This window comes from Pogoniulus pusillus, chromosome 2 (assembly GCF_015220805.1).
Source record: "Pogoniulus pusillus isolate bPogPus1 chromosome 2, bPogPus1.pri, whole genome shotgun sequence".
NCBI lineage: Eukaryota > Metazoa > Chordata > Aves > Piciformes > Lybiidae > Pogoniulus > Pogoniulus pusillus.
Genome location: NC_087265.1, coordinates 15,289,216 through 15,313,035, shown reverse-complemented (window position 1 = coordinate 15,313,035; position 23,820 = coordinate 15,289,216). Strand labels below are relative to the sequence as shown.

General features: G+C 41.1%; 1 protein-coding gene across 4 annotated transcripts in view; it reads right to left on the bottom strand.

Moving 5' to 3' along the window:
* Nucleotides 1-23,820, bottom strand: part of HSPBAP1 (HSPB1 associated protein 1) — a 41,791-nt gene that overhangs the window by 11,013 nt on the left and 6,958 nt on the right. For 3 of the 4 annotated variants that reach the window (XM_064157189.1, XM_064157205.1, XM_064157195.1), the window contains 4 exons: nucleotides 16,216-16,401; nucleotides 9,791-9,975; nucleotides 4,958-5,094; nucleotides 1,362-1,533 (listed from right to left, as the gene is read on the bottom strand). In XM_064157189.1, the coding sequence (XP_064013259.1) occupies nucleotides 1,362-1,533; nucleotides 4,958-5,094; nucleotides 9,791-9,975; nucleotides 16,216-16,401 (680 nt within the window). The remainder of the gene's footprint in view (nucleotides 1-1,361; nucleotides 1,534-4,957; nucleotides 5,095-9,790; nucleotides 9,976-16,215; nucleotides 16,402-23,820) is intronic. The other variant, XM_064157215.1, reaches the window with a different exon arrangement.

Here is a 23,820-nt window from a genome sequence, read left to right as displayed (position 1 = left end):
GCCTAATTAAAATTAAGATCATATTAAAGGTTCACTATGGCACTTGATCATTCCAAAGGAGATTATAAATTGAAATAGTGTTGGAGATTATGGATAATGCAGTGCTGAATGGATGAGGCATTTTTATCAATAGTAAAAATTCGTTCTCTGTGCTTTAAATTATTGAACATTGCAACCTTACAAGGCGTAGAATGCTTTAGGAGTACAACTAGGAGCTAGTGTAGTGCAAACAACGAAGGCTGATCACACATTTACAATGCACCAGCAGAAAAGCCTATTATAAGGTGAGAAAGACCTATCCATCCTCTTGCTGGAAGCTACTATCTTGCTCCAGTCTGACACCTCAACAGTTCAGAGGAGCACTCCTTGCTCTGCCTACCCAAAATTAGCTGGATTAGCAAAAATTTGTTCTTTACATTGTTGAAAGTAGCTGGGTTTGCCAGGTAGGGACAGGGGAACACTTGCACAGGTCAATGACCTAGCAGGTCAAAGAAGTGACAAAAGCTGGTAGGATTGAATGATGAAATGGTTCTAGAAGTGACATCTCCACTGTCGCAAGCAGTCAAAGCAATGAACATTGCAAAATTCCTTTGGAAAGGCCTGACAGTCTGAGATGTGCAGGAGTGTGCTACAAGGACATGCACTGCTGCACAAATGGAAAAGAGTAATTCAGACTCCAAAGACAGACCACGTTGATTGAATAAAGAAGGATGCCACTACTTACGACAGGAGACTAGGAATTAAGAGTCCTGAGCCCTACTCTCACGCAGCTGCTGACTCTGAGACTATAAGCCAGGCACCTACAGCTGAACTTTCTCAGTAAAACAGGGCTAATAATATCCTCACATCCTTGTAAGGCACCACAAAACCTCTGAATGGTGTGCACTCTAAATGCAAGGATCATCATTATAATACTCTGCTCTTAAAGCAATGAGCTGGGCCACTGTTCCCTGGTGAAGGTTATTCACTATCAAACCATGAGTTCCTCTGCTGGCTCTACATGCTCGTTAATCAAATACATTTTATGGAACACACTGGTTTCACAGTAGTCACGCTGGAGTACTGTTCAAGAAAGTTTTAAAGCAGACAAACTGGAGGAGATTGCAAGAACTGTGATGGAGTTCAGCAGCTGATTGAACTAACTCTCCAAATGTTTGTGGCTTTTGTACAAAAAGGGCTCGTAAAATAACTGTGAGCAGAGAAAGTTCCCATGCTGAGAGAAACGTATCAAGCCTGAGTGCAGAGGGCAGGGAGAGGGAAGTTCCACAGTCAGCTTGTTAAGAATTCCTAGCTCTTAATTAGATAACTAAAAATGTTATTAGTATCTTTAAAGGAAAGAAAAGCTCCTATGTGAATGGTACCTGTCCTGGGCTGAGTGTCACCACATGAGCTGTTGCGTTCCTAAACTCAGGAAAGCATTTCAGATCAGGGTTGGCAACGTTGACTTTGCTGAACACGCTGGACTCTTCATAAGGGATCCTGGTGGGATAAAGGAAACTGGTGTCACCAGGTGGGAAGAGGTGCCATCTCTTCCTGAAAATAGAGAGAAGATAAAAATGTATTCAGTGCCTGTCAGTTACAGCAAAGAACCAAAGGCAGTAGCAAGGTTTTCAATAAAACATAAATCTGCCTCACTGTGTGAATCTCCTACGCAGTGAGAACACAGGCAGTGCTTACAGGCTGTCTCCTCAAAGTGTTTTTAAAATATTCCACTTTTTAATTTTTTAACTGAAAAGATTTACAGCTTCTCACACATTATTTTTAAAAGGCAGATAATTTTTTTTTTTTTTTTTTTAAGTTCTTCCATCTGGTTCCTCCTGTCTTCCCTTTTACAAAGCAACATGCAGCATTTACAGATGCTCAGAGCATTACAAATTACTCTGTAAACCAGCAGAAATAGTTTTGTTAGTGTTGCATACACTGAATGAATAGCTGATGTACTCATGGTTAGTTTAAAAGGAAGGCAATGTGTGTTTAGACTGGCAACAGTAAAGAGGTGTGGGCATGATCACCTGTCTCCTATCTTACAACTATCATAGAATCAGAGAACTGCCAGGGTTTGAAGGGACCTCAAGGATCATCTAGTTCCAACTCCCCTGCCATGGACAAGGACATCTCACACTAGATCATGTTGCTCAGAGCCACGTCCAGCCTGGCCTTAATGACCTGCAGGGATGGGGCTTCCACCATCTCCCTGGGCGACCTGTTCCAGTGTCTCATTACACTTGTGATGAAGAACTTCTGCCTAACATCCAATCTGAATCTATCCACTTCTAGTTTTACTTCACTCTCCCTAGTCTTGTCTTATCACTACCTGACATCCTAAGAAGTTCCTCACTGGCTTTCATGTATGTCTCTTTCAGATACTGGAAGGTCACAATGAGGCCTTCTCTTCTCCAGACCAAACAGTCCCAAGTCTCTCAGTCTGTCACCTACAGCACTTATTTGGCTGTTAGTCACTCATTTTGATGCCTCTGTGCCACAGACAGTACAGATAAAACCCAGAGACATTCACAGACAAAAGCATTCTACAGCAGCTGTGTTCTTTTGTTAGGAGTACTACCTGACAAAAAGGTGGCTAGTATGGGCCACTGGGATTAAGGTGTCACTGATGTGACTAAATCCCCAGGTTAGCTCTGCTCATCAGAGCACTCATGCTCCACGTTGCTCTCTCTGCAATCACCAAAGAAGCAGGCGAGCACACTGCAGTGTGGGGCCAAGCAGAGCCCAGACACGGACGTTCTCCTTAGGAGCAGGTGCTCCTGTTTCACTTAGACAATATCAAAGAAAGGAAAAAGAATATGCCAGAACTGGTGGTGACAGTTTTATGGGTACTATAAATGAAATATCTTAGCAGGTACATATGTTACTTAGAAATAGGAGTTTTATATGGCTGTACTTTAGGTGATGGAAATAACTAGAAAGGAATACACAAAGGGAGAATTTATTACATTTAAGATGTGCCACACAATCAGTACAACAGTGAGCCATCCAACAAGCAATAGAAAAATAAAGGCAGTACTTTGTGGCACAGTTGGACAATTTGAGCAGCTCTTCTCTTTGTTTCAGCCTTCAGCAAGATCTTTTTTTTGTCCTTTTCCTTGGTACTCGCTTCTTTCATTTTGCCTACTGCTGCTAGTTGTCAGGTCTAAGTCATAGATCTGAAAATGGGAGAGGAGCAGCCAAATGGCACAAACCCAGAAGAGGCAACGATAGCAGGGTAGCCAGAACTGCAGAGATCAGCACAGATGGAAGATCCATTGACCACCAACATTTCCTGGTAATTAGCAAAACTACTGCTGAGTGCAAGCATAAAAAGTAGTTATCTTGAAACTTAAGCACTATTGCAAGTTTATTTTACCCTCTGAACTAGAGCCTCTGAAGGGACAGAGAATAACTAGGTTAGGAGGCTCGTGGGTTAATCCTGCAGGCTTATGACAAAGCAATATCATGAAGCAAAAAATTAAGAAGCCCAAGGGATGCAAGAAGGAAATTCAAGATAGCAACAAAGGGCTAAGGAGTCATCCCTGGATTTCCTGTAAAGGCAAATCTATTTAAGTTTAGCATAAGCTTATATTCTGTTACAAAGCCTGTCTTGTTTGTGAGTCTCAAAAGGGAATCTCTCTGCTCTGAAGAAGCACAGGATTCACAAGCTTGTGGAAGTTTGCAATCTATTTATAAGCTTTGCTCTGAAGAAGAAAACAACTTTGACTTTTCAGGTTATGCAGAGGCTTTAGGCTTCTTTCCCTGAGAGCAACAACAATTTTGTTCTACCAGAGTAGGAGGAAGTGTCTTGGGAAGGCAGGCAAAACAGCTATGTGATGCTGGTACTCTGGCTTGAATTCCAACAGCTGGAGTTGGAGATCAAAGAGACAGGGCATGTATCAAGTCTGCTAGATGTGGTGCTGAGCAACATGGTTTAGAAGTGACCTAGCAGTGCTGGTTAACAGTTGATCTTACAGGTCTCTTCTAAACAAAATAATTCCATAATTATTGTACTTATTTAGTATACACAGTATTTAAACTTAGAAGATATTCAGACACGTAAGTCTCGTGGTTTTCACTGAGATTTCTGGGTCTAAATACAATTAAATATCTGGACTCCAATGCATAATGTTTACTGACGTGATCTGTATTCTACAGGACTGGTTGCAGCAATAAGGAGTGCCTTAAAGCCAGTCAGCCTGTGGCACTGGCCAATATAGAAGCCAGATTGCCTGTCTTCCAATCTTTAATCTTGAGACCACCTTAATTTTACTGTTCCACAAAATGTCAAATTAATCACATTAAAACATTGCTGGTAAATTGTTCCTTCCACCATATACCATCAAACCTAAAAGCTGTATGCAATTTGCTTTGTTACTCTAGCAATAATAGATAGCAAAAACTCCCCGATGCCAACATCCAAGGGAAGAAGAAGAAAAAAGACAGCATGTAAACAGGCAAAAAGATACAGTGACAAAGCTGCATGCTCCAGAATTAGTTTAGAGCCTCAAGTGTCCCTTTCAACTTTGCTCACAGCTGGTTGCTCCCAAGCTGATGTTCCCCTTTTTAAATTAATGCTAGCAGGCTATTAGAAGTTCTTGTACAGAGCATATCACAGAAGTCTAAAGTAGTTTATTTCTGTTCTGTTTCTAGGCTTTTTAACTCTTTACCTCCTCATTCTTGAATTCTTGACTGCTAGGAAGATTAAAATGTTTATTGCTGAGCCACATAAGTCATAGATCAGGATAAATCCTCCTCAGACAGAACAAAGAAGATTGTTACCTCTGAGCCTCAAACTCCAATCCTCTGAGGTTCTCCTATTTCCCATAGAACAGTTCTGATGCTCTTCATTCACTGACAGCTCAGAAAACAAAAATAACTGGGGCCTAGAATTAATAGTCAGAGGAGTTTTAAGGAAACCTTACAGCACAGTATAACTTCTGTATTTGTTTTATGTATGCACATTTGTTACCTTCCTTGTACTTGTAACACTAAGTTGCAGCCATAGGAGTCCAAATGGCAGGGGGTGTTTGCTCCTTCAGAACCAATCCACAGTGTGCTCTCCTTTCCACTTCTCCCAGGAAAGCCAAAGTCAGACCATCTTATATCCTAGAGCAACAAAAAGATTATTTCTGTAAGCTGTTGCACTGACTCACACTCTGCCTTCAGTTCCCTGTGTCTGTCTTCTGCCTCTACTGCTCAGCACTCTTTACCTCTTGGTGGGGCTCCTGCCTGTACAGCCTCTGAGCCTTTTTCCAAAATGTTCATCTCTAGTAGCATGTCTGCTCTTGACTTTCTTCTTTCCTTGTCTGACCACACAGCTTCCCAGATCTCTGTCTCCAGTTACCATCCTAGTTTCTCCTATCACCCCAGCTACCTGTCTGCTTTACAGAAGAACTGTCCAGCTGCTTGTAGCCACACATGACTTCTGCTCCTTCTTCCCAAATACTCACTTCTTCCTTGGTTTTAGAAAAAACTCGGATATATGGCATTTAAAAACAGAATGGAAGGAAGGAAAAATCCCTATTCCCTTTTCCAAACAATTTGATAACCCTTGTACATGTACCTTGTACCAGTACATAAGGAGCAGCTACCAGAAGGGTGGAAACTCTCTTTTTACAGAGAGTCACATGGAAAGGACAAGGGGTAATGGGTACGAGTTACTCCTGGGGAGATTCCAATTGGACTGAAGAAGAAAATTTGTCACTGTGGGAACAGTTAGACATTGCAATAATCTCCCAAGGGTAGTAGCAGATTCCTCTACATTGGACAGTTTTAAGACTTAGCTTGACAGGATGCTGGCCCTTCTCATTTATCTAGAAAGGCTGGATCAGATGATCTTTGGGGTCCCAGCCAACCTGGCATTCTGTGATTTCTACATAGTACACTTGCTTTCTATTTGCTCCTGTCTCAGCTTTCTCCTTGCATTCTGGAAATGCACCATTCAGCTCATCTCTTTCCCAGTGGTAGGCTGCTCCTCCAAAGTTTCTTTTGATTTAATGGACAAATTATTCTCCTGCCTTTGTAACTGTGCAGGCAGCGAACTTAAAACAACTCGATTACATGGTGAGAAAGGGTAGAACAGACATCTGTGCATTATGAATATGATCCTGGAGCTTTCCTGCTCATTGATGCTCCTACAAGCAATCATCTGGGGATGACAGCTGGAATGACAGTGAGGTATTTTTCAGACAGTTCATGGGTTTTGCAGGATGGCTCTCCATAGCATGGATAAAGCTTTCCCATGTTTCTGTAGCTTGCCGTGCCACCTGCAGGACCTGATCATTTGTTACTGGAAAGCACTTCGAGTATACTGGCCAGAGATACTGGTGCCTTTTGGCTGGAGCCCCAGAATGAGCCTTAGGAAACAGATTCAATTCCTGGCTTTCTGATGGTCTCAGGCAAATCACTTCATCTCAGACCTTTATCCTCCCCATCTTGTAAAGGAAGATAACAGCATTTGTTCTGTTTCAGTAAAGCACATTGGGGTCATCCACACCACCTAACTTTAGGAACCTAATTTGAGCTCGGCTCCTGCTCTTGTCAAAGGACTCTCAATCATGCTTCTCTTTCCACTGCCTGTAAAGGGAAAACAGGAGTCTAGCCTCCTCATTTAAGCATGTAAGCTAGCTGCTTGCAGACAGGTGGATGACTATCCCTTTTTTTAAGATCTAGGGGGTGAGGAAAACTATAGCTAGACATTATTCTAAGGATGACTTCACCATGACTGTATCAGGAAACCCTCAAAATGAGTGATAGCCTTCCCAAAAATTAGGTGTTGCTAAAGATTTTGAATTTCAGAGTTATTGATTTTAAAGATATCATTAAAATAAATTAAAAAAAAAAAGCAGAACTGTAATATAAACATTTGTCAAAGACAGCAAAAAATCAAAAGGAGAAAAGTTGCTCCTATAGATTTCAGCAGCCGTAAAATTTAAAATCCAATACAACTATCTCAGTGATAAAGTTAAGCGTAACTCCATCTCTGCACTTTAATCTCACACCTAAATAGTTTTTGTATTTTGTTACAGTTTAAGTGGAAAGAAGGCACACATAATCAATATGAGATTTAAAAGAACTTTCTGAAGATGCTGCAGCTGTAGTAAAGAGTTGAAGTGATTATGGGTAAAATAGTTTTTAAGCAACGAACTGAAAAGGAACTGGTAGGATTACTGAAATCTTGTCACAGTGGGTTCCTTATCTACAATAAAAAGCCACAGCAAGAAGAAATGCACTGAAAGGTGTTCCAACCATAACAGATGGCACATTACTTGTGAATTACATTTATTTCATTTGCTGCTTATAATGAAGTTAATCTGTACCCGTATGTCACTTTAAAAGGTCTCATTTCTATTTAAACTTCATGCATATATCTTGCTTCTGATTTATATCTCAAACTCTGTAGTGAAATATCAACTGAACAAAAAATGTAAGGCACTAGATACTGCTCATAGATTAGAATAATGGAATCATTACCTTAGCCCACACAACTGTAAATGATAAACAGAGCAATCTAAATTTCAAACAACTTCTAAATGGCCCTATTAATCACTATAAATAACAGTGCAGTTGGCCTTCTTTTCCCCTTCAAATCACCTTACGTAAATCTAAATAAAACCTAAAAAGAAAAAAGGACTGATCATCAAATTCACCCAGGAATGGAAGAGAATTTCTACAAAGAGCTCTTTTGGCTGGTATAAATTGTGTAGCAGTGTTTCAAAAGCCATATGAGTCTGGAACTGAACGACTGCGTTTCACTCTCATGCCTATGAAACTGGCAGATGACAAACACCATATTTGCTTACATAACACCATTGGGTTTTTTTCCTTCCCAGGTTCTGCTTTCAAAAAAAATTCCCCAGTATAGCCATTATGTGTGTCTATTCTAAAACTGCACTACAATCTGTTGCTTGTTATAGGTCAGGTAATGAGGCTGTGGTGTGACACCCGCATAGAAATGCAATTCCTGGATACTCAATTTTGTTCTTGAATGGGGGCAAGAGGAAGAAGCAGGTAGGAAAATGGTTATTTCCATCAAGTGGGTTTTTTTTATTGACTGAGTAAAGCAGCAAGCTATTCAGGTCTTCTAAGCTGCTATTATCTTGTGCCACACAAGACAGGAAAATGCTGCTTGTTGAAGCATTGAGAGAGAAGACCAAGGCAGGACCACAGACACAGGAAGACACTCAAAGGTCTAGGGAAGCCTAAAGCATCTTTGGAGCCCCAAGTTTAGCTCAAATAGCACAACCCAGCATCAGAATCATGCCACCCAAGTTTATGTGAGCCTTGTGTTTCAGTGAGCTTAGGAAGAGAGAAAGGAAGGTCAGATGGTCCTGTGCCAAAGCCTTACCTCCTGACCCACAGAACAATGGGAAAGGAGACACTGGGAAAAAAGCTGAGCACTGAAAGTTTCTAATTTTACTGGTATAAAAGAATAAAATACATAAAAGGAGCATGGGAAATGCTTTCTAAGGAAATAATGAATTTGAGGAGGCTTATCAGTTCCCACTGTCATCCCAGTGATACAGTGTTTGCAGGGAGTTATGATTCTATCTTCACATTTGAAGACACAGAAATCAATCAGGCTTCATTTATTATTCTTTCTTTGTATCTTTTGGAAAAAATACATCTTTTGTACAGTTATCCTTAATTATACCCTCTTAAAATTTCCAAGGAGAAGCAGCAGGAATGCAGATGAACCAATACATTGAAATGGAGAGAGGTTTTCCTCCCTCATCATTATGCACTGGTGAAGTCACAGCTGCACTACTGTGTCCAGTTCTGGGCTCTCCAGTTCAAGAGTGACAGGGATCTGCTGCAAAAAGTCCAACAGAGGGAACAGAGATCATTAAGGGACTGGAGCATCTCTGTTATGAGAAGGGATAAGAGATCTGGGGCACTTTAGTCTGGAAATAGAAGACTGAGAGCAGATCTTATCAATGCATATAAATATCTAAAGGATGGAGGTCAAGAGGATGGGTGTGAGCTCTTTTCAGTGCCCACTGATAGGACAAGGGGCAACAGGTACAAACTCAAACACAGGAGGAAAAAGTGTGATGGTGACAGAGCACAGAAACAGGCTGCCTAGAGAGGTTGTGCAGATTCCTTCTCTGGAGACTTTCAAAACGTGCCTGGACATCTTCCTATGCAATCTGATCTAGATGAACTTGTTCCAGCAGGGGAGTTGGATCTCCAGGGGTCTTTTCCAAGTCCTACCATTACATGATTCTGTGACTCTGTGAAATAACAGACAGACATGAAGAAAGTAAAAGAAAATACCCAGTAGGTGTCCTGATACCTTCTTACTTCATGTGTTTTACTGCCTGCACCAACAATCAAAGTATAATAATCCCGCAGACTCAGAATCTTTTCTTCTCACTAGCAGTTAACCTAAATATATTAAGGGAAAGAAATGTCTGCTTGAGAAAATGAGCTACAAGGCAAAACATGGGGATGACATCCACACCATCAAATCCTCTCTTCTGTGTGGAGCTGTTAATTTGGTTTCCCCAAGCCTACATGATCAAAAAATGAAGCTGGGCTAAATGCAGAGAGGAGCACTGCAAACCTAGCAATTCTTTCTGTCACTTGTGGTAGTGTTTTTGTGCATAAAAGAGGACTCAACATTGTAGATGGTTGCCACTAGGTACTAGTTCTCCATTAGCTTGAGAGACAATAGCTTTTATTTCCAAATTTTAAAATAAACAGCCAACCAAGCAGGGAGGGAATAGCAGTAGATGTTTCAGAAGACTCATTAGATAATTACTGATGATTAAACTAGCAAGAGATAATTATAGTATTTTACCTGGAAAATTTCTGGCTTGTCTTCAAATATCCTGGCAATGTATTTGTAGTCAGCATAAGCCCAGTATTTGGAGTACTCGTAACATCTGAATGGCCCAGAGAGACAAGAAGGCTGTCCACAACTCCAAGCCAAAAACTCTTTCAGTGTAGCCTTCACGTAGCTACACCTAGTTTCAAACTGGGGAACTACAGCAACAAAGGAAAAGACAAATGTTACATGAGCATTGATCAAAGAAGCAGCAAAACCAATATCCTTCTATCATTCCTGGCAGATGCTTCTTCAGTTTTTGCCTCTAAGGCTCTGAGTGAGTCTCTTAGAATCATAGAATCAACCAGGTTGGAAGAGACCTCGAAGATCATCCAGTCCAACCTATCCCCCAGTGCAACAGGCAATATGAAGTGAGACTAGGTGGCTCAACTCTGGCCAATAAAATGGTTCTTCTCATCACCTAACTCATAACTAAAGTCTGAGACTATTGCTTTTTTCCATAAGGTTTAAGTGAATGGCTGTTACCTTGAGCTTTCTGTGAGGGAAAAGCACACCACTAATTACTGTTGTTCACGTGCAAGACACCTTACAGTACAGTAACTCGATAATACACCCAAGTTCCCTATACAACTGAGGACCTGCCTTCTGCTTCATCTCTCAAGTGTGAGCTGCAAATGTGCACATAAGTTCTTTTGTGCCCTTTATTTTGTCTCCATGAATTTATGTGTAGAAGGACACGTTCATCTTTCCCTTTCCTTAAAGCAGTAACTAAATCAGCACAGTAATGTGTAGGAAAGACATTATGGAGCCACATGTGTGCCAATGATCCAGCTAAAATGCTGTGTACCCTTATTTTTCACTTGGGACTGACAAAAGTGTATTGCGGTGTTCCTTGGCAGACATAAAAACTATTTACCAGCAGTGTTTTGTTCCTGCCATGCTTTGGTCAGGCTGACTGATACAGATTTTCAGCTCAAGGTCAGGTCACTTGGAAGGCCTACAAGATAACTCACATCACAGCATACTTTAATTGTGGTTAATCAGAGATCCTCATTTCCCGTAGCTGCTAATTGTGCAGGGTTCAAAGAGACTTAAAATAAAGATTACTTTACTATAACTACTATCAGGGAAAAAATTACTGCAGCCTGCGTGAATGACAGTGACAGAGCTGCAGTTTAACCTTGTGCAACTTGCACAGAGCTGCTCAGAAATGGGATCCTTTCACTGTTGTGCAGTAGCAGCTCTTCATTCTTTAGTGCTCTCATTTTGTTACTGCAGCAATTCCCCCAGAGTCAATTCTCATATGTTTGTTCCTGCTCCCTTTGGGTGTAAGAACAGTTTTTACAAATCTTTACCATCATCATTTGGCCATTTTCCACTGTAGTAGCCTAGGTAGTGGTTTTCCTTCCCCTATCAAATTCATTAACTAAGAATGTCAAATAAGCCCTGCTATTCAGCAATCCGTAACCTGGGTCTCTGCAGTAGAAGGGCTGCCTACCTAAGAACTGCACAGAAGACACATAAATCAACTGAAACAACCCAAAATCCCTGTATCTGATCCCTGCATTGCAGTCCAGTGCCCTTCCTGATACCCAGTCACTAATACAATACACATCATTTTAGTGAATAATGGTCTGGTATTGGACAAAAGGTATCTTTTATCTAATTTATCTTATATAAGCACTACTGAAGGTGGCTCAATACCTGTGTGATTTTGATGAGAATGAAGACTGCTTAGGACACTGCCTATTTTCCAGGATAACTCAGGAACAAGTGTTTTAAATGCAAGAAATAGCTCTTTCTACCACACAGCATATTTCACTCTGAGCTTCATTTAAAAAATCCAACTATGAAAGGCAAGACAATCTTCTAGGATACAGTCTCCTCAGGGCAAGGATCTTGGTTCAATTTATTACTTGTTCAGCACCAAGGTGTGGGGCTCATGGAAAAATAAATGGTAATAAAAAAGAATTTTATTTGGGCAATCTAAACAGGTTGCTTGGATTTGTAGACTGCAGCTAGGGTGAAAATGTTAGCAGTGGGCAGCTGAAAGCAAGCACACAATTAGCCAGTTTTTGAACACCTAATGATTAAAAGCTAAAGGTGTTTTGTAATTGACACATTGTAGATTAAACCATTTAAATCTAAGGTAAGCAACCAGTGCTGCCTGGCCATATTGTCTGAAGGCATGCAGGTTATCTTCTCTCCCACCTAATGCCACAGATTGAAATTGGAGGGGGAGAGGGAAGCAGTGCTTGTTCAAGGAACCAGCTCCCCTTCTTATTAAAGTCTGGTCCTGAGAGACACCAAATGCACTTCTACTCAGAAAGACAGTGTTTACTAAGGGAAATGTTGAAAAAATGGCTAACAGTCTTAGAAAATACCCCAAAGTGCCAGTAAAAATGCAAGTGGAACATCTCCTTAATTTCTTTAAACGTAAAAGAAAACCAAATGTCTATTCACAGCTGCCGAGGGACTAAAATTACTTAAATAATGAAAGCAAGGAGCAGCCATGTAATACTGTAACAGTGCACAGATACACTGACAAACCAAAAAAAAACCCCATCTAGCTCAAATAATCACCTCAAATCTCAGCTTTATGCAGCATTTACTCCGTGTATGGTGTTTTTGCTGCATTGTCAGCCTCCTGTTCAGCTGCTGAGTCTATAGCCAACTTTGCAATCCTCCCTTATATCAAATGTCAGAGGCTTGAATTTTTTTGTAGTCCTTAGTGATAAAACCTCTTGGGCAGATGTCCAGGTTGCAGCCCTTTTCCATCCATCTGTGTATCTGACAGCATCAGCTCTGTCCAGCATCTCTTAGAGAAACTTCCTCCAGAGATCTTGTGACTCATAGCTGATCAGCATGACAACTTTTTGTTCTCTTCAGACTAAACTCACTGTTTATTAATGCTTCTACACAACCAGAGAAAATAGTTGAAATAAGAAATGTCTGTGTACTGAAGTCCATTTCACAGTATCACAGTATTATTAGGATTGGAAGAGACCTCACAGATCATCAAGTCCAACCCTTTTATGTAAACTTCCTTCTTTCATTGTAATTGCCAGCGTGCTCCAGGTAGCCATCAGACAAGACAGACTAAAATGCTGCATTTTCTCTGCCAGAAACTCAGCTTCTGTAGCTGCTGCCCACCCTTTATCCCACCTCAGAAAAACACATCTTTGAGTGTGACTGGAACTAGATGGGTAAGGGATTTGCTGATTAATAGCACTTTGTTGTTGTAATGAACACTGGTACTCTCTCTGGAGGCATCTTATCTCTGTCAATGCTTAATCCTCTGATTGTATTTTTCCCCTTATGGACAGATACTATTTAACTTGTGTAGTCAGACAGAATAGTATCAAACACAAATTTAGGTAAGTACATATAATTTGCACAAGTAATACTGCCACCTCCCACATTTCCCATGTTTCAAATGTCCCTTTCACATGCATATGCCTCAAGAACTTCCAAACAAGCAAGTAAAGCAAACATAAAATTCAACTAACTCCTACAGAGTTGCCTCATTTGCAGTTTCCACTTCTTAAAGGAATTCTCAGTTTGGGAATCCAGGCTGCAGATGTGGCACTAAAGATGAGAAGTCACAGTAAGACGTTTCAAATAGTTTTGAATCTTCCACGTGAACCTTGGGTCTTGATTTCTGAAACTCTAAATCAGCCACTTCACAGACAACTACAAGGAGGAGATCTGTTTCTTTCTTGTACATGTGTGGACATGGCACTTCAGGATGTGGTTTAATGAACAGAGTGGTGTTAGGTCAATGGTTGGACTCGATGATTTTAGAGGTCTTTTCCAATCAAAACAATTCTATGATTCTATGACTCTCTGTTTCTGACTCAGTGACAGAAGTGGTCTGCCTAGTATTAAGGTAATTAATCTTTTGTATGCATGGGAGGAATATCAGATAAATCAATTTTAGTTGTTATCTCCTGTTGCTTTCTCTAACCACATCAGTGCCTCTGTTTCATCTGGGAAAGTTAGCGTGAACAGTAGGAGAGGCCCTTGCTGAAAAACGTTAAGCACGCAAGAGTGCTATCAACCATCTTCCAAATGACACTGGCACACGAAATGTACTACATTATTTCAGACTGTGAGATGGCATGGCTAATGACTTCACTAATATATCCTTACAATGCAAATCTTTTATAGCATCATAGGTCTCATTCCCTTACAATATAACCCCTGAAGGCTCTACCCATCTTCTTGAAGACACTTCTAGCTCACATTAGCATAAAATGGAGGCTCCTGGAGACAAACTGATTGCTGCCTAGAGATTGATGCCTTCAGAAATAAGCAAAATACAGATAGATGCAACTCCAAGATACAAATTCCAATTCAATTCCACTCTATATCCCTAGTGACTACAAGTTATTAAGTGACTCTTATCTACTTGCTTGCTAGCATGAGTCCATCATTTAGCTACATAACACTCCATCACTTCCATCAGAAGATTTCCTAGTTGTAATGCTTACTAATTAATGGAGAAGAGGACTAAAACTATCCTTTTACCTGGTAAACCTGAGACATTAACATGGTATCAAGGAAAATGCCATCTTCATTATTGGCAATGGGATGCCTTTTACATGTAATGCATCAACTTGATATCTCACTGAACTATAGAGGTATTGCTGTGAAGATGTGTACCAATGTATTCATTCTATACTTCATCTGTAGAAAGTGAATAAACATCTGTTTTCCAAGATATGGCATAGGAATCACTAATCCATGCTGGTAAAATGGTTTGAAATCCTAAAATGTCAGACATTTACTATGCACTGATTAGACCACACCTTGAGTACTGTGTTCAGTTCTGGGCCCCCCAGTTTAGGAGAGACATTGAGATGCTTGAGCATGTCCAGAGAAGGGCAACGAGGCTGGTGAGAGGCCTTGAGCACAGCCCTACAAGGAGAGGCTGAGGGAGCTGGGATTGTTTAGCCTGGAGAAGAGGAGGCTCAGGGGGGACCTTATTGCTGTCTACAACTACCTGAAGGGGGGCTGTGGCCAGCAGGAGGTTGCTCTCTTCTCTCAGGTGGCCAGCGCCAGAACGAGAGGACACAGCCTCAGGCTGCGCCAGGGGAAATTTAGGCTCGAGGTGAGGAGAAAGTTCTTCACTGAGAGAGTCATTGGACACTGGAATGGGCTGCCCGGGGAGGTGGTGGAGTCACCGTCCCTGGAGCTGTTCAAGGCAAGGTTGGACGTGGCACTTGGTGCCATGGTCTAGCCTTGAGCTCTGTGGTAAAGGGTTGGACTTGATGATCTGTGAGGTCTCTTCCAACCCTGATGATACTGTGATACTGTGATACATTTTCCCTCTAACGCTCCTTTCTGTTTCATCACTTCTCTTGCAAGAACTGAAGATGAAATTATACCATCAGGATGCTGTGAAGAAAGCAAATTTCACACAGTGTCATTAAGTAAGATAATGTGATGCAATCCTACCACTTCCATAGAAACTGGCAGACTTTCGTCTGGAGTCTCTGTGCAGACTCTACATTCCAAGAAAAAGGTAGGCCAAATGAAGTTTAGAAGATTACAGCAAGAACAGCTAGGTGGGGTCTGAAAAACATGGTTCACATTGAATATTTTTTAAGAACTGGGTTTGTCTGGCATAGCAAAAAAAAGTAGTCTGCAGGTAGACAGGGTGTTCTAGGCAAAAGGGAGAAAGTACACAGCAAAATGTATTTTGGTATGTGGTTGGGAGGGCAAAGTGGCAAGCAAATTGCCACCTTGGAACATGTTTCCTGTATCTTCCCTCCCTATTATGAAGCTCTGTGTGTCCATGGATAGTCTGTAACTATTACTGTGTGGCTATGGACAGAATTAAGTTGTAGTATTTAAAATTAAACTGTCTTTCTCCCATGGCACATTCTTAGATGTCCGAGTGAATCTGGAGAGTTAGAGGTGAGATTATTGTACTGGCATCAAGTGATATTCTTAATGCTTTGCAGTTGCTTTCAATAGTACCTTTCATCACAGGACCTTGAAATACTGAAAAATACCAGAGTCTTATAAAACCTCTGGAGGAAGGTGAGAATCATCACCATTCTACAGATAAAAATCTCAATTTAGACTGGTTAGTTGGCTAACTTAATGCATGCAGGTTTGTGGATATGGAAGCTTAGCTCCTGTGAACAACTTAATGGTGTAGAGGGCTGGGACCAAACACACACACACACACACTCAAGCCAGAAAAGAACATTGAGACACTTGATTTTAGGTGTCCAGTGTTACTCACCAAACTTCCTACTAATAATAAACATTTAAGAGAGTTCCACCCTTGGTCAAATCCCATGCCCTAAAAACAATGCCTGCAGTGAAAAGCAATACATCTGAACACTGATAATGGAGAGGCAGAGAACTGAAGAACCTGTAAGTGAGAGCTGTGACCTGTAATGCCTGTGCACTTTGAGTCTCACCTAAATCCACTGTCTTCAAACCTAGCCTAAACTGGATTGCCTTTCCATCCAGCACCACAGAAAGGTATTCCACGTTCCAGTGCAGGGCTGGCCAGTCACTAGCCATGTTACAGAAGACTGAAGGTTGCTGTAGAGCCATCACAAGTTCCTTGGCTTTCTCAGGAGTAAATGGTTTTACATCTCCATCTATGTAAAAAAAAACAAACAAAAAAAACAGCTACAGAGAGATGATTTATGATATGTGAAGTGTTACTTACCACATCCCACAGCACGAAGTTTAAAGCAGTTTATTAGCACACAACATGTAAAAAAAATAAAAAAATGCATGTGCTTAGAATTTTCACTTGCAGCTTAGGCAATAAAACACTGTAGCCAAACTGTTTAGAATTAGACTAACAATAAAACCCCCTTCCAAATAATGTCAAGAATTTATAGAACATAAATTTTAGGAGTGAGTCTTCCTGCATGGCATTCTTTCCAAGATGCACAGTGAATTGTAAGAGATAGCAAAGCAGGGTCCTGTGCACTTTATTTAAACCAACAAAGAGCAGCACTACCAAACCAGCAGGAATCTTTTGAGTGTTTAGAACTTCTTTAACCTTTTCATTCATTCTAGAATTTTAGAAATAGAAAATTGTGCCAATCAAAGAACTAAACTAACTCAAGATTTCCATTTACTCCCTTGCTCTTTAAAGATTTATATGCCCCACTGAAACTGTCAAGCTGAAATGCTGGCAACCTTGAATAAACTCAGCACTTTCTGAACAACTTCTCTTTAGGGACATATTGAGAATGAAAACCTGATTTAAAAAACAAAACAAAAAAAAAAAAACCCAAACAAAACATAACAGCTCCACAGAGCTGAAACAGTGGACTATAACTTTGGATGATAAAAAATGTATTCATCATTTTAACCTCTAGTGAAGTTAATTCATCCAGAATTTTTATCTGTATAATACTTCAGATTTAACATACTGAATTGATTCATATGATTCCACATGACTCCTAAGAGCTCATTTAAAATAAACCAATTCTGTCACACTGCTTAGGAGTCAAACTCTGATCTGGCATGCATAATGGGTCAAAAAATACAGAACTGGAAAATTCCCTTTACTGCTGGTTGCCTCTTGCTCCTCCCTAGTCTACAACTACCTGAAGGGACATTGTAGCCAGGTGGGGGTTGGCCTCTTCTCCCAGGCAACCAGCAATAGAACAAGGGGACACAGTCTCAAGTTGTGCCAGGGTAGGTATAGGCTGGATATTAGGAGGAAGTTCTTCCCAGAGAGAGTGATTGGCATTGGAATGGGCTGCCCAGGGAGGTGGTGGAGTCACCGTGCCTGGAGGTGTTCAAGAAGAGACTGGATAAGACAGTTAGTGCCATGGTCCAGTTGACTGGCTAGGGCTGGGTGCTAGGTTGGACTGGATGATCTTGGAGGTCTCTTCCAACCTGTTTGATTCTATGATTCTATGATTCTTTTGACAAGGTTCATACCCTAGCATAGGTACTTCTCAGTTGTCTAAATTGGCCTGCTATCTTCACACAAAGTCAGTCTCAAGTACCAGGGATGGAGTTTCCTACAGTGAGGGGATCCCTTCTCCCATGGACCTTCACAGTTTTCCAACCGAATGCCTCTCTCCTTTCACTCATGAAAACTCTATCTGGAAACACTGAAATTAAAGACCTCCAATATCTTCCCTTACAGGAACATAATTCTATCAAATGGCTTCTCTTTCTTAAAGCAGATGACAGGAGGGAGTTTGGGGTTTGGTTTTTTTTCCATGCTTCCTCTCCTACACAGTGCAACACTTAACAGGATGGTGTTGCTGTGACACGGAGATATCCACAACACTCGGCCTTCAGTCTCGTGCTCTAGCAACTTGCACAACCAGGACATAAGGAGGTCTCACAGGGACTGTATGTCTTACCATATGGTCTTCCCCACCCCTGGAAGGAGGCTCTGGGGGTTTCTGAGCAATAGGTTATTAAACCTAGATGAAGACAGTATAGAGAAGGGCAGAAAGGCCATTTGCAGACATATCAGCACATGCTGCTGTGCAGCTACCAGGAGCTGGCTGTAAGCAAGGCTAAAAGTTAAAGCTTAGCACATGATGCTGCTCCAAGACTAAGGCAAGACTTGGACCTGAAGAGTCCAAGAGGGTTTAGAATAGATCTTCTGTCTGACCAGTGCAATTATAATATGCAGAAGCAGCTTTCATGATGCAGGCACTGCGTCAGATTTTTCAACTCATAGAAATGAAATTACTCCTGCTTAAGCTAAGTTTATGGCTGCATGGCTGCTTTTTGACTACTCAGTTGTCTTTAAGGGCAGTAGATTTAATTATTTTAGAGGATGTAAATCCAATGAAATGGAAGAAATTAGTGGCACTTCTGAGAGGATTTTGTAAAGCTTTTTCTCTTCCATTGAAAAAGCTTCAGGTCTATCCTACAACTTCAGTCAACAGTTGGGATGTTCTATGAAAGCAGAAACTTTACTCAGAGAGAGACAGGAAGACTCATTGAAACCAGCTGTTGATTGATTCTGTATGGCTTTCTAATGTGATTTCCACATGCATGTTGTTTTGAAAGGTGTGGCTTTAGACCACAGTGAATATACAGAAGCTCAGACCTCAAGCTACTGGGAGAGTCTGTTCAATGCCAGATGAAAAAATTTCCCCAGAATCAGATTAAATAGCCTCTCTGCTGAATGGCGGCCAGAAGGTGTTGTCACGCCACCATGCTTCACTCACTTGAAAACTTATTTCCCTATAAAATTTAGAAACAATGAAAGAGGAGAGTCTTGGGAAGATGCTCAACACTTCTATCTTCAAACAGCATAGATACATATGAGAAGGGCGATGAAGCTGGTGAGAGGCCTGGAACACAGCCCTATAAGGGCAGGCTGAGGGAGCTGGGGTTGTTCAGGCTGCAGAAGAGGAGGCTCAGGGGTAATCTCACTGCTGTTTACAACTACCTGAAGGGAGGCTGTAGCCAGGTGGTTGGCTGGTCTCTTCTCCCAGGCAACCAGCAATAGAACAAGGGGACACAGTCTCAAGTTGTGCCGGGGGAAGTATAGGCTGGATGTTAGGAGGAAGTTGTTGCCAGAGAGAGTGATTGGCATTGGAATGGGCTGCCCAGGGAGGTGGTGGAGTCACCATCCCTGGAGGTGTTCAAGAAAAGAAAGCCTGGATGAGGCAGTTAGTGCCATGGTCCAGTTGACTGGATAGGGCTGGGTGATAGGTCGGACTGGATGAGCTGGAGGTCTCTTCCAACCTGGTTGATTCTATTATATAAGCAACGGCGAAGTCTGAAGCACATCAGAAAATTTAAAGCATTAGATAAATGAACATTAAGAGGTTTCTGCAAAGACAAATGGGGATTCTTGCTGACTTTGTGCAAAGAATCTTTAATTGTTTTGACTCAGTTTTATGTATTCCTTGGTGAGAACAGCAGTCAGCCAAATGTAATTATTTCCCTATAATATTTGTCATGAATATCTAAATGGCTGTTAGAAAAAAGGCACATGATAAAGGGTAAGTATCATACAGTATATCAAGTAGATATTATCATAATTTAGGGAACTGAAGATATTTCACAAAAGAGAGAAAAAATTGTAATTTAAATTAATAATAGTAATAATTTCCTTAGTTATTGCTAACATAGCTTCACAAAGACTTCATAAGCTGGCTCTTGCTTCTCAGTGTTTCCTAATCTGAAATGGATGGTAACAGATTCCTAGGCAAAACCTGAGGTTGAACAGCATACATAAGGTTTGGACATGGATATATATAACTAAATGGTGCATAAACAAAATGTGTTGCAAAGAAACAAAATGTCCATAGCACATCTTCGGCATTTAGATATCAAATTTCTAGGGGACATTAGGTAGCAGGAGAGAACAAAAATGCTTATTCCCTTTGAACAGAAAAGCTCTGTTGGAGTCTTCATTTTCTCAGTTGTACTCTGATCCACAAGAGAAAGGGAATACTTTAAATTGGTTATTTCTATCAGGCTCAACAAATGATGTGGTTTCACAGTACAAAAGGAAGAAGGAATAATTTATCTCCTGTTTTCACTTTACACACGGCATGTATAGAATCCAACCAGGAACTGAAAAACCAAAGCAAGTTTTAGCTGAAGTTTTCTAATTGTGACAGCTTACATAACCTGGCGAAAAATGTAGGTGTTCCTTCAGAAAGGTAACACATTACAAATAGAGGTCTTCCAATTAAAAAACCAAAGCTCTCCAGTTGTCTTTACATGAAGTGCTGTCAAATATGAAGACTCATCCAGACTCAGCACTGGGGACTGGTAAAAGAAAAGCAATGAATTGGCTAAGTACTTTCCAGCAGTTTTTGTGCTTCTAAGAGAGAAAATAATTTAATGTTACTGATTAACAATTTTTCTGAATAACTGAGTGGAGTTTGGGAATAAAGAGTTTAGCACAGCAGGCAGTCTGACAAAAAAGTGGACTTGATCAAAGTTATTCAGAAGTTAAATGTACTGTCATTAAAAAACTAAATGTGCTGCCATTCATTTAAAATAATTTAGCAAATTAGAAGAGTTCATTAGTGCATAGTAGTTGGCTTCTGCCAAAACACCCTGCTGTTCAAATAGGAGACTTAATTGAGAGGTATTAAAATTATTTTCTAAAAGAGGGAGTACAAGGAAATCCTGGTTACATATTTGGTATAAGCATCATCAAATTGTTTTTGTTGCAAATCTGTAATGCTTCATTATCCTCATTTATTAAAAAAAAAAAAAAAAAGAAGAAAAAAAAGTTAAAAGAAAATTTAGGTATTTTGAATATATGAAGAGAGCAGCCAGGTCACTCAAAAACTCAACTAATTAACCACCCAATACCTAGGAGTGGGAAAATAGAAGGTGTGGGGGAGGATGGCGAAACTCCCCAAACCAAAGAGAAGTGACTTGGTTTGGAGGTCAAACTTAATGATTCCACAATACATTAACTCTGTAAATTAAAAAACAACTTTAAATAATTTGCATGTGATTACAACATTATGCACTATAATCAGCCTACCCTGGGCAAATAGAATGCAGCTAAATATACACGAGTAGTTTCCAGGACCTACTGCAAGAACACCTACTTCCCAACCAATTATTGCTGTTACTATTATTTTTGACTTCAGGAATGTCAATACTGCAGATGCAGCATAGCCGAAGGGCATCTCACCTAGATTTGCATAGGTATTTTGGTTACTGAAGGAGAGTTAGCAGTTGCACAGAGCCTCTCAGGTTAGACTAGTCTGCACTGGTAGAACTGGCACCTGAAGCTTATTCTAATAGCCTTAAGTCAACATGCTCCTTGTCCTCTCTATCTCCTACTGTGGAAGGAAAGAATCAAAAGCAGAGAGGCCAAAAGAGGGATCTGTATTTGCACTCACTTCCCAGTCCTCCTGTGGCAGGGCTGAGCATCTTAGAGTTTTTCTTAAAGTAAGTCTGAGTGACTCAAGACATGAAGACGAGAGCCTGGGCTCAGCCCTCAAACCTCAAACTGTCTTGATCATGAAAAGGAAATACCTGCTGCACTTTGGCCACAACAACCCCATGCAGAGATACAGGCTGGGTTCGGAGTGGCTGGAGAGCAGCCAGACAGAGAGGGATCTGGGGGTGCTGATTGATACCTGCCTGAACATGAGCCAGCAGTGTGCCCAGGTGGCCAAGAGAGCCAGTGGCATCCTGGCCTGCATCAGGAATGGTGTGGTCAGCAGGAGCAGGGAGGTCATTCTGCCCCTGTACTCTGCACTGGTTAGACCTCACCTTGAGTACTGTGTTCAGTTCTGGGCCCCCCAGTTTAGGAAGGACATTGAGATGCTTGAGCGTGTCCAGAGAAGGGCGACGAGGCTGGGAAGAGGCCTTGAGCACAGCCCTACGAGGAGAGGCTGAGGGAGCTGGGATTGTTTAGCCTGGAGGAGGCTCAGGGGTGACCTTATTGCTGTCTACAACTACCTGAGGGGTGGTTGTGGCCAGGGGGAGGTTGCTCTCTTCTCTCAGGTGGCCAGCACCAGAATGAGAGGACACAGCCTCAGGCTGCACCAGGGGAGATTTAGGCTGGAGGTGAGGAGAAAGTTCTTCCCTGAGAGAGTCATTGGACACTGGAATGGGCTGCCCGGGGAGGTGGTGGAGTCGCCGTCCCTGGAGCTGTTCAAGGCAAGGTTGGACGTGGCACTTGGTGCCATGGTCTAGCCTTGGGCTCTGTGGTAAAGGGTTGGACTTGATGATCTGTGATGTCTCTTCCAACCCTGGTGATACTGTGATACTGTGATACCTCTTAGGGGTGGAGTAAGAGGCTGAGCAGGACTTCCTACCCCTGCTCTAAATGACAGCACATCATCTCACACATAGAGTTATGGAATTCCTTCCCCAATGCCCTAGTGATCTTCCTAGAAGGCTCTTCCTGCACCCTTGGCCAGCTTCTGCCTCTTGTCTCTTCTCCTCCCATCCTGTAACGCACTTTTAGAAGGCAGCCATGTCAGTTTTCAGCTAACTGGATGTTGAATGAGCTCAGCTCTACTGGTCCCTTCTAGCAGAAGAAAAACTTTTCACTGCTTGTCCTTACAGCTCCTGCCTGTATATTCTCCATTTGACTCTCCCCCCCTTACCCTCCCACTCCCCAAACTCCATGAAAAAGAGGAAATGTACAACTAATAGAAATCATACTAAATGTATTTCCAACAGACTTTGTATACCTCTTATTGGCAAAACTGCTGAAAGCAAAGTGGAAACAATGAAAACTGCTGCACTTGTCAGATAACTGGCATTTCATTTTCTTTTGAAGGAAAAGACTATAATCTTTGACCAAAACCTTCCATCAGGATATAAAAGAGTTTCTCCGAAGGAGAGACCATTCTTCCTTAAGTTAGGCTGTTACATTTCCACCTTTCTCTCTGTTTGGAGTGTAAATGACACCCAGTTGATGCTGAGGAAATTTAGTAGCCAAGTCATTTATTTCCACTATTCCACTGGCACTGATCCACATTTCCTAACAGATGGGAAACATAATGCAAAACTTAATATAACACTAGGGTTGAAGGTAAGAGGACTGGCACATCTGAAACTAACATCTATATTTCTAAGAACAAAAGAATTTGTGCTGGAAGCAAAGTTTAGTTGTATGTCTTTTTTTAATCCCCGTTATTAGTAAATATGAATGCACTTTGCTTAAACTGATGAATGCACTGCATAAAATTCCCTCTCAGAAACTGTAACCATTTATGACTTTGTTGTTGTCTCATGCTGCAAACTTGGCTGACAAGAACTTCAAAATGACACTGAAGAAAGAATCTAAATCATTGAAAATGCACCATTTTCCCATAATCAATAGCATTCCAAAAATAGGGGAAGTTCCCACAAGCTGTATTCAATAACATAACTGAGCCTTTTGAATCTAATTCACAAGAGCTAAGGTGGAAGTACACGTGACAGTTCACTATTACACTACATAGGACACACATGATGAGTCAGAGGTATAATGGTCAAAATGATACTACATTTTGAAGGAATAAAAGAAGTATTTTTTAATCACATAAATTATTGAATTGAAAGAAAACAGAGAGAGAGAGTCACTGTGTGAACTTCAAGAACAG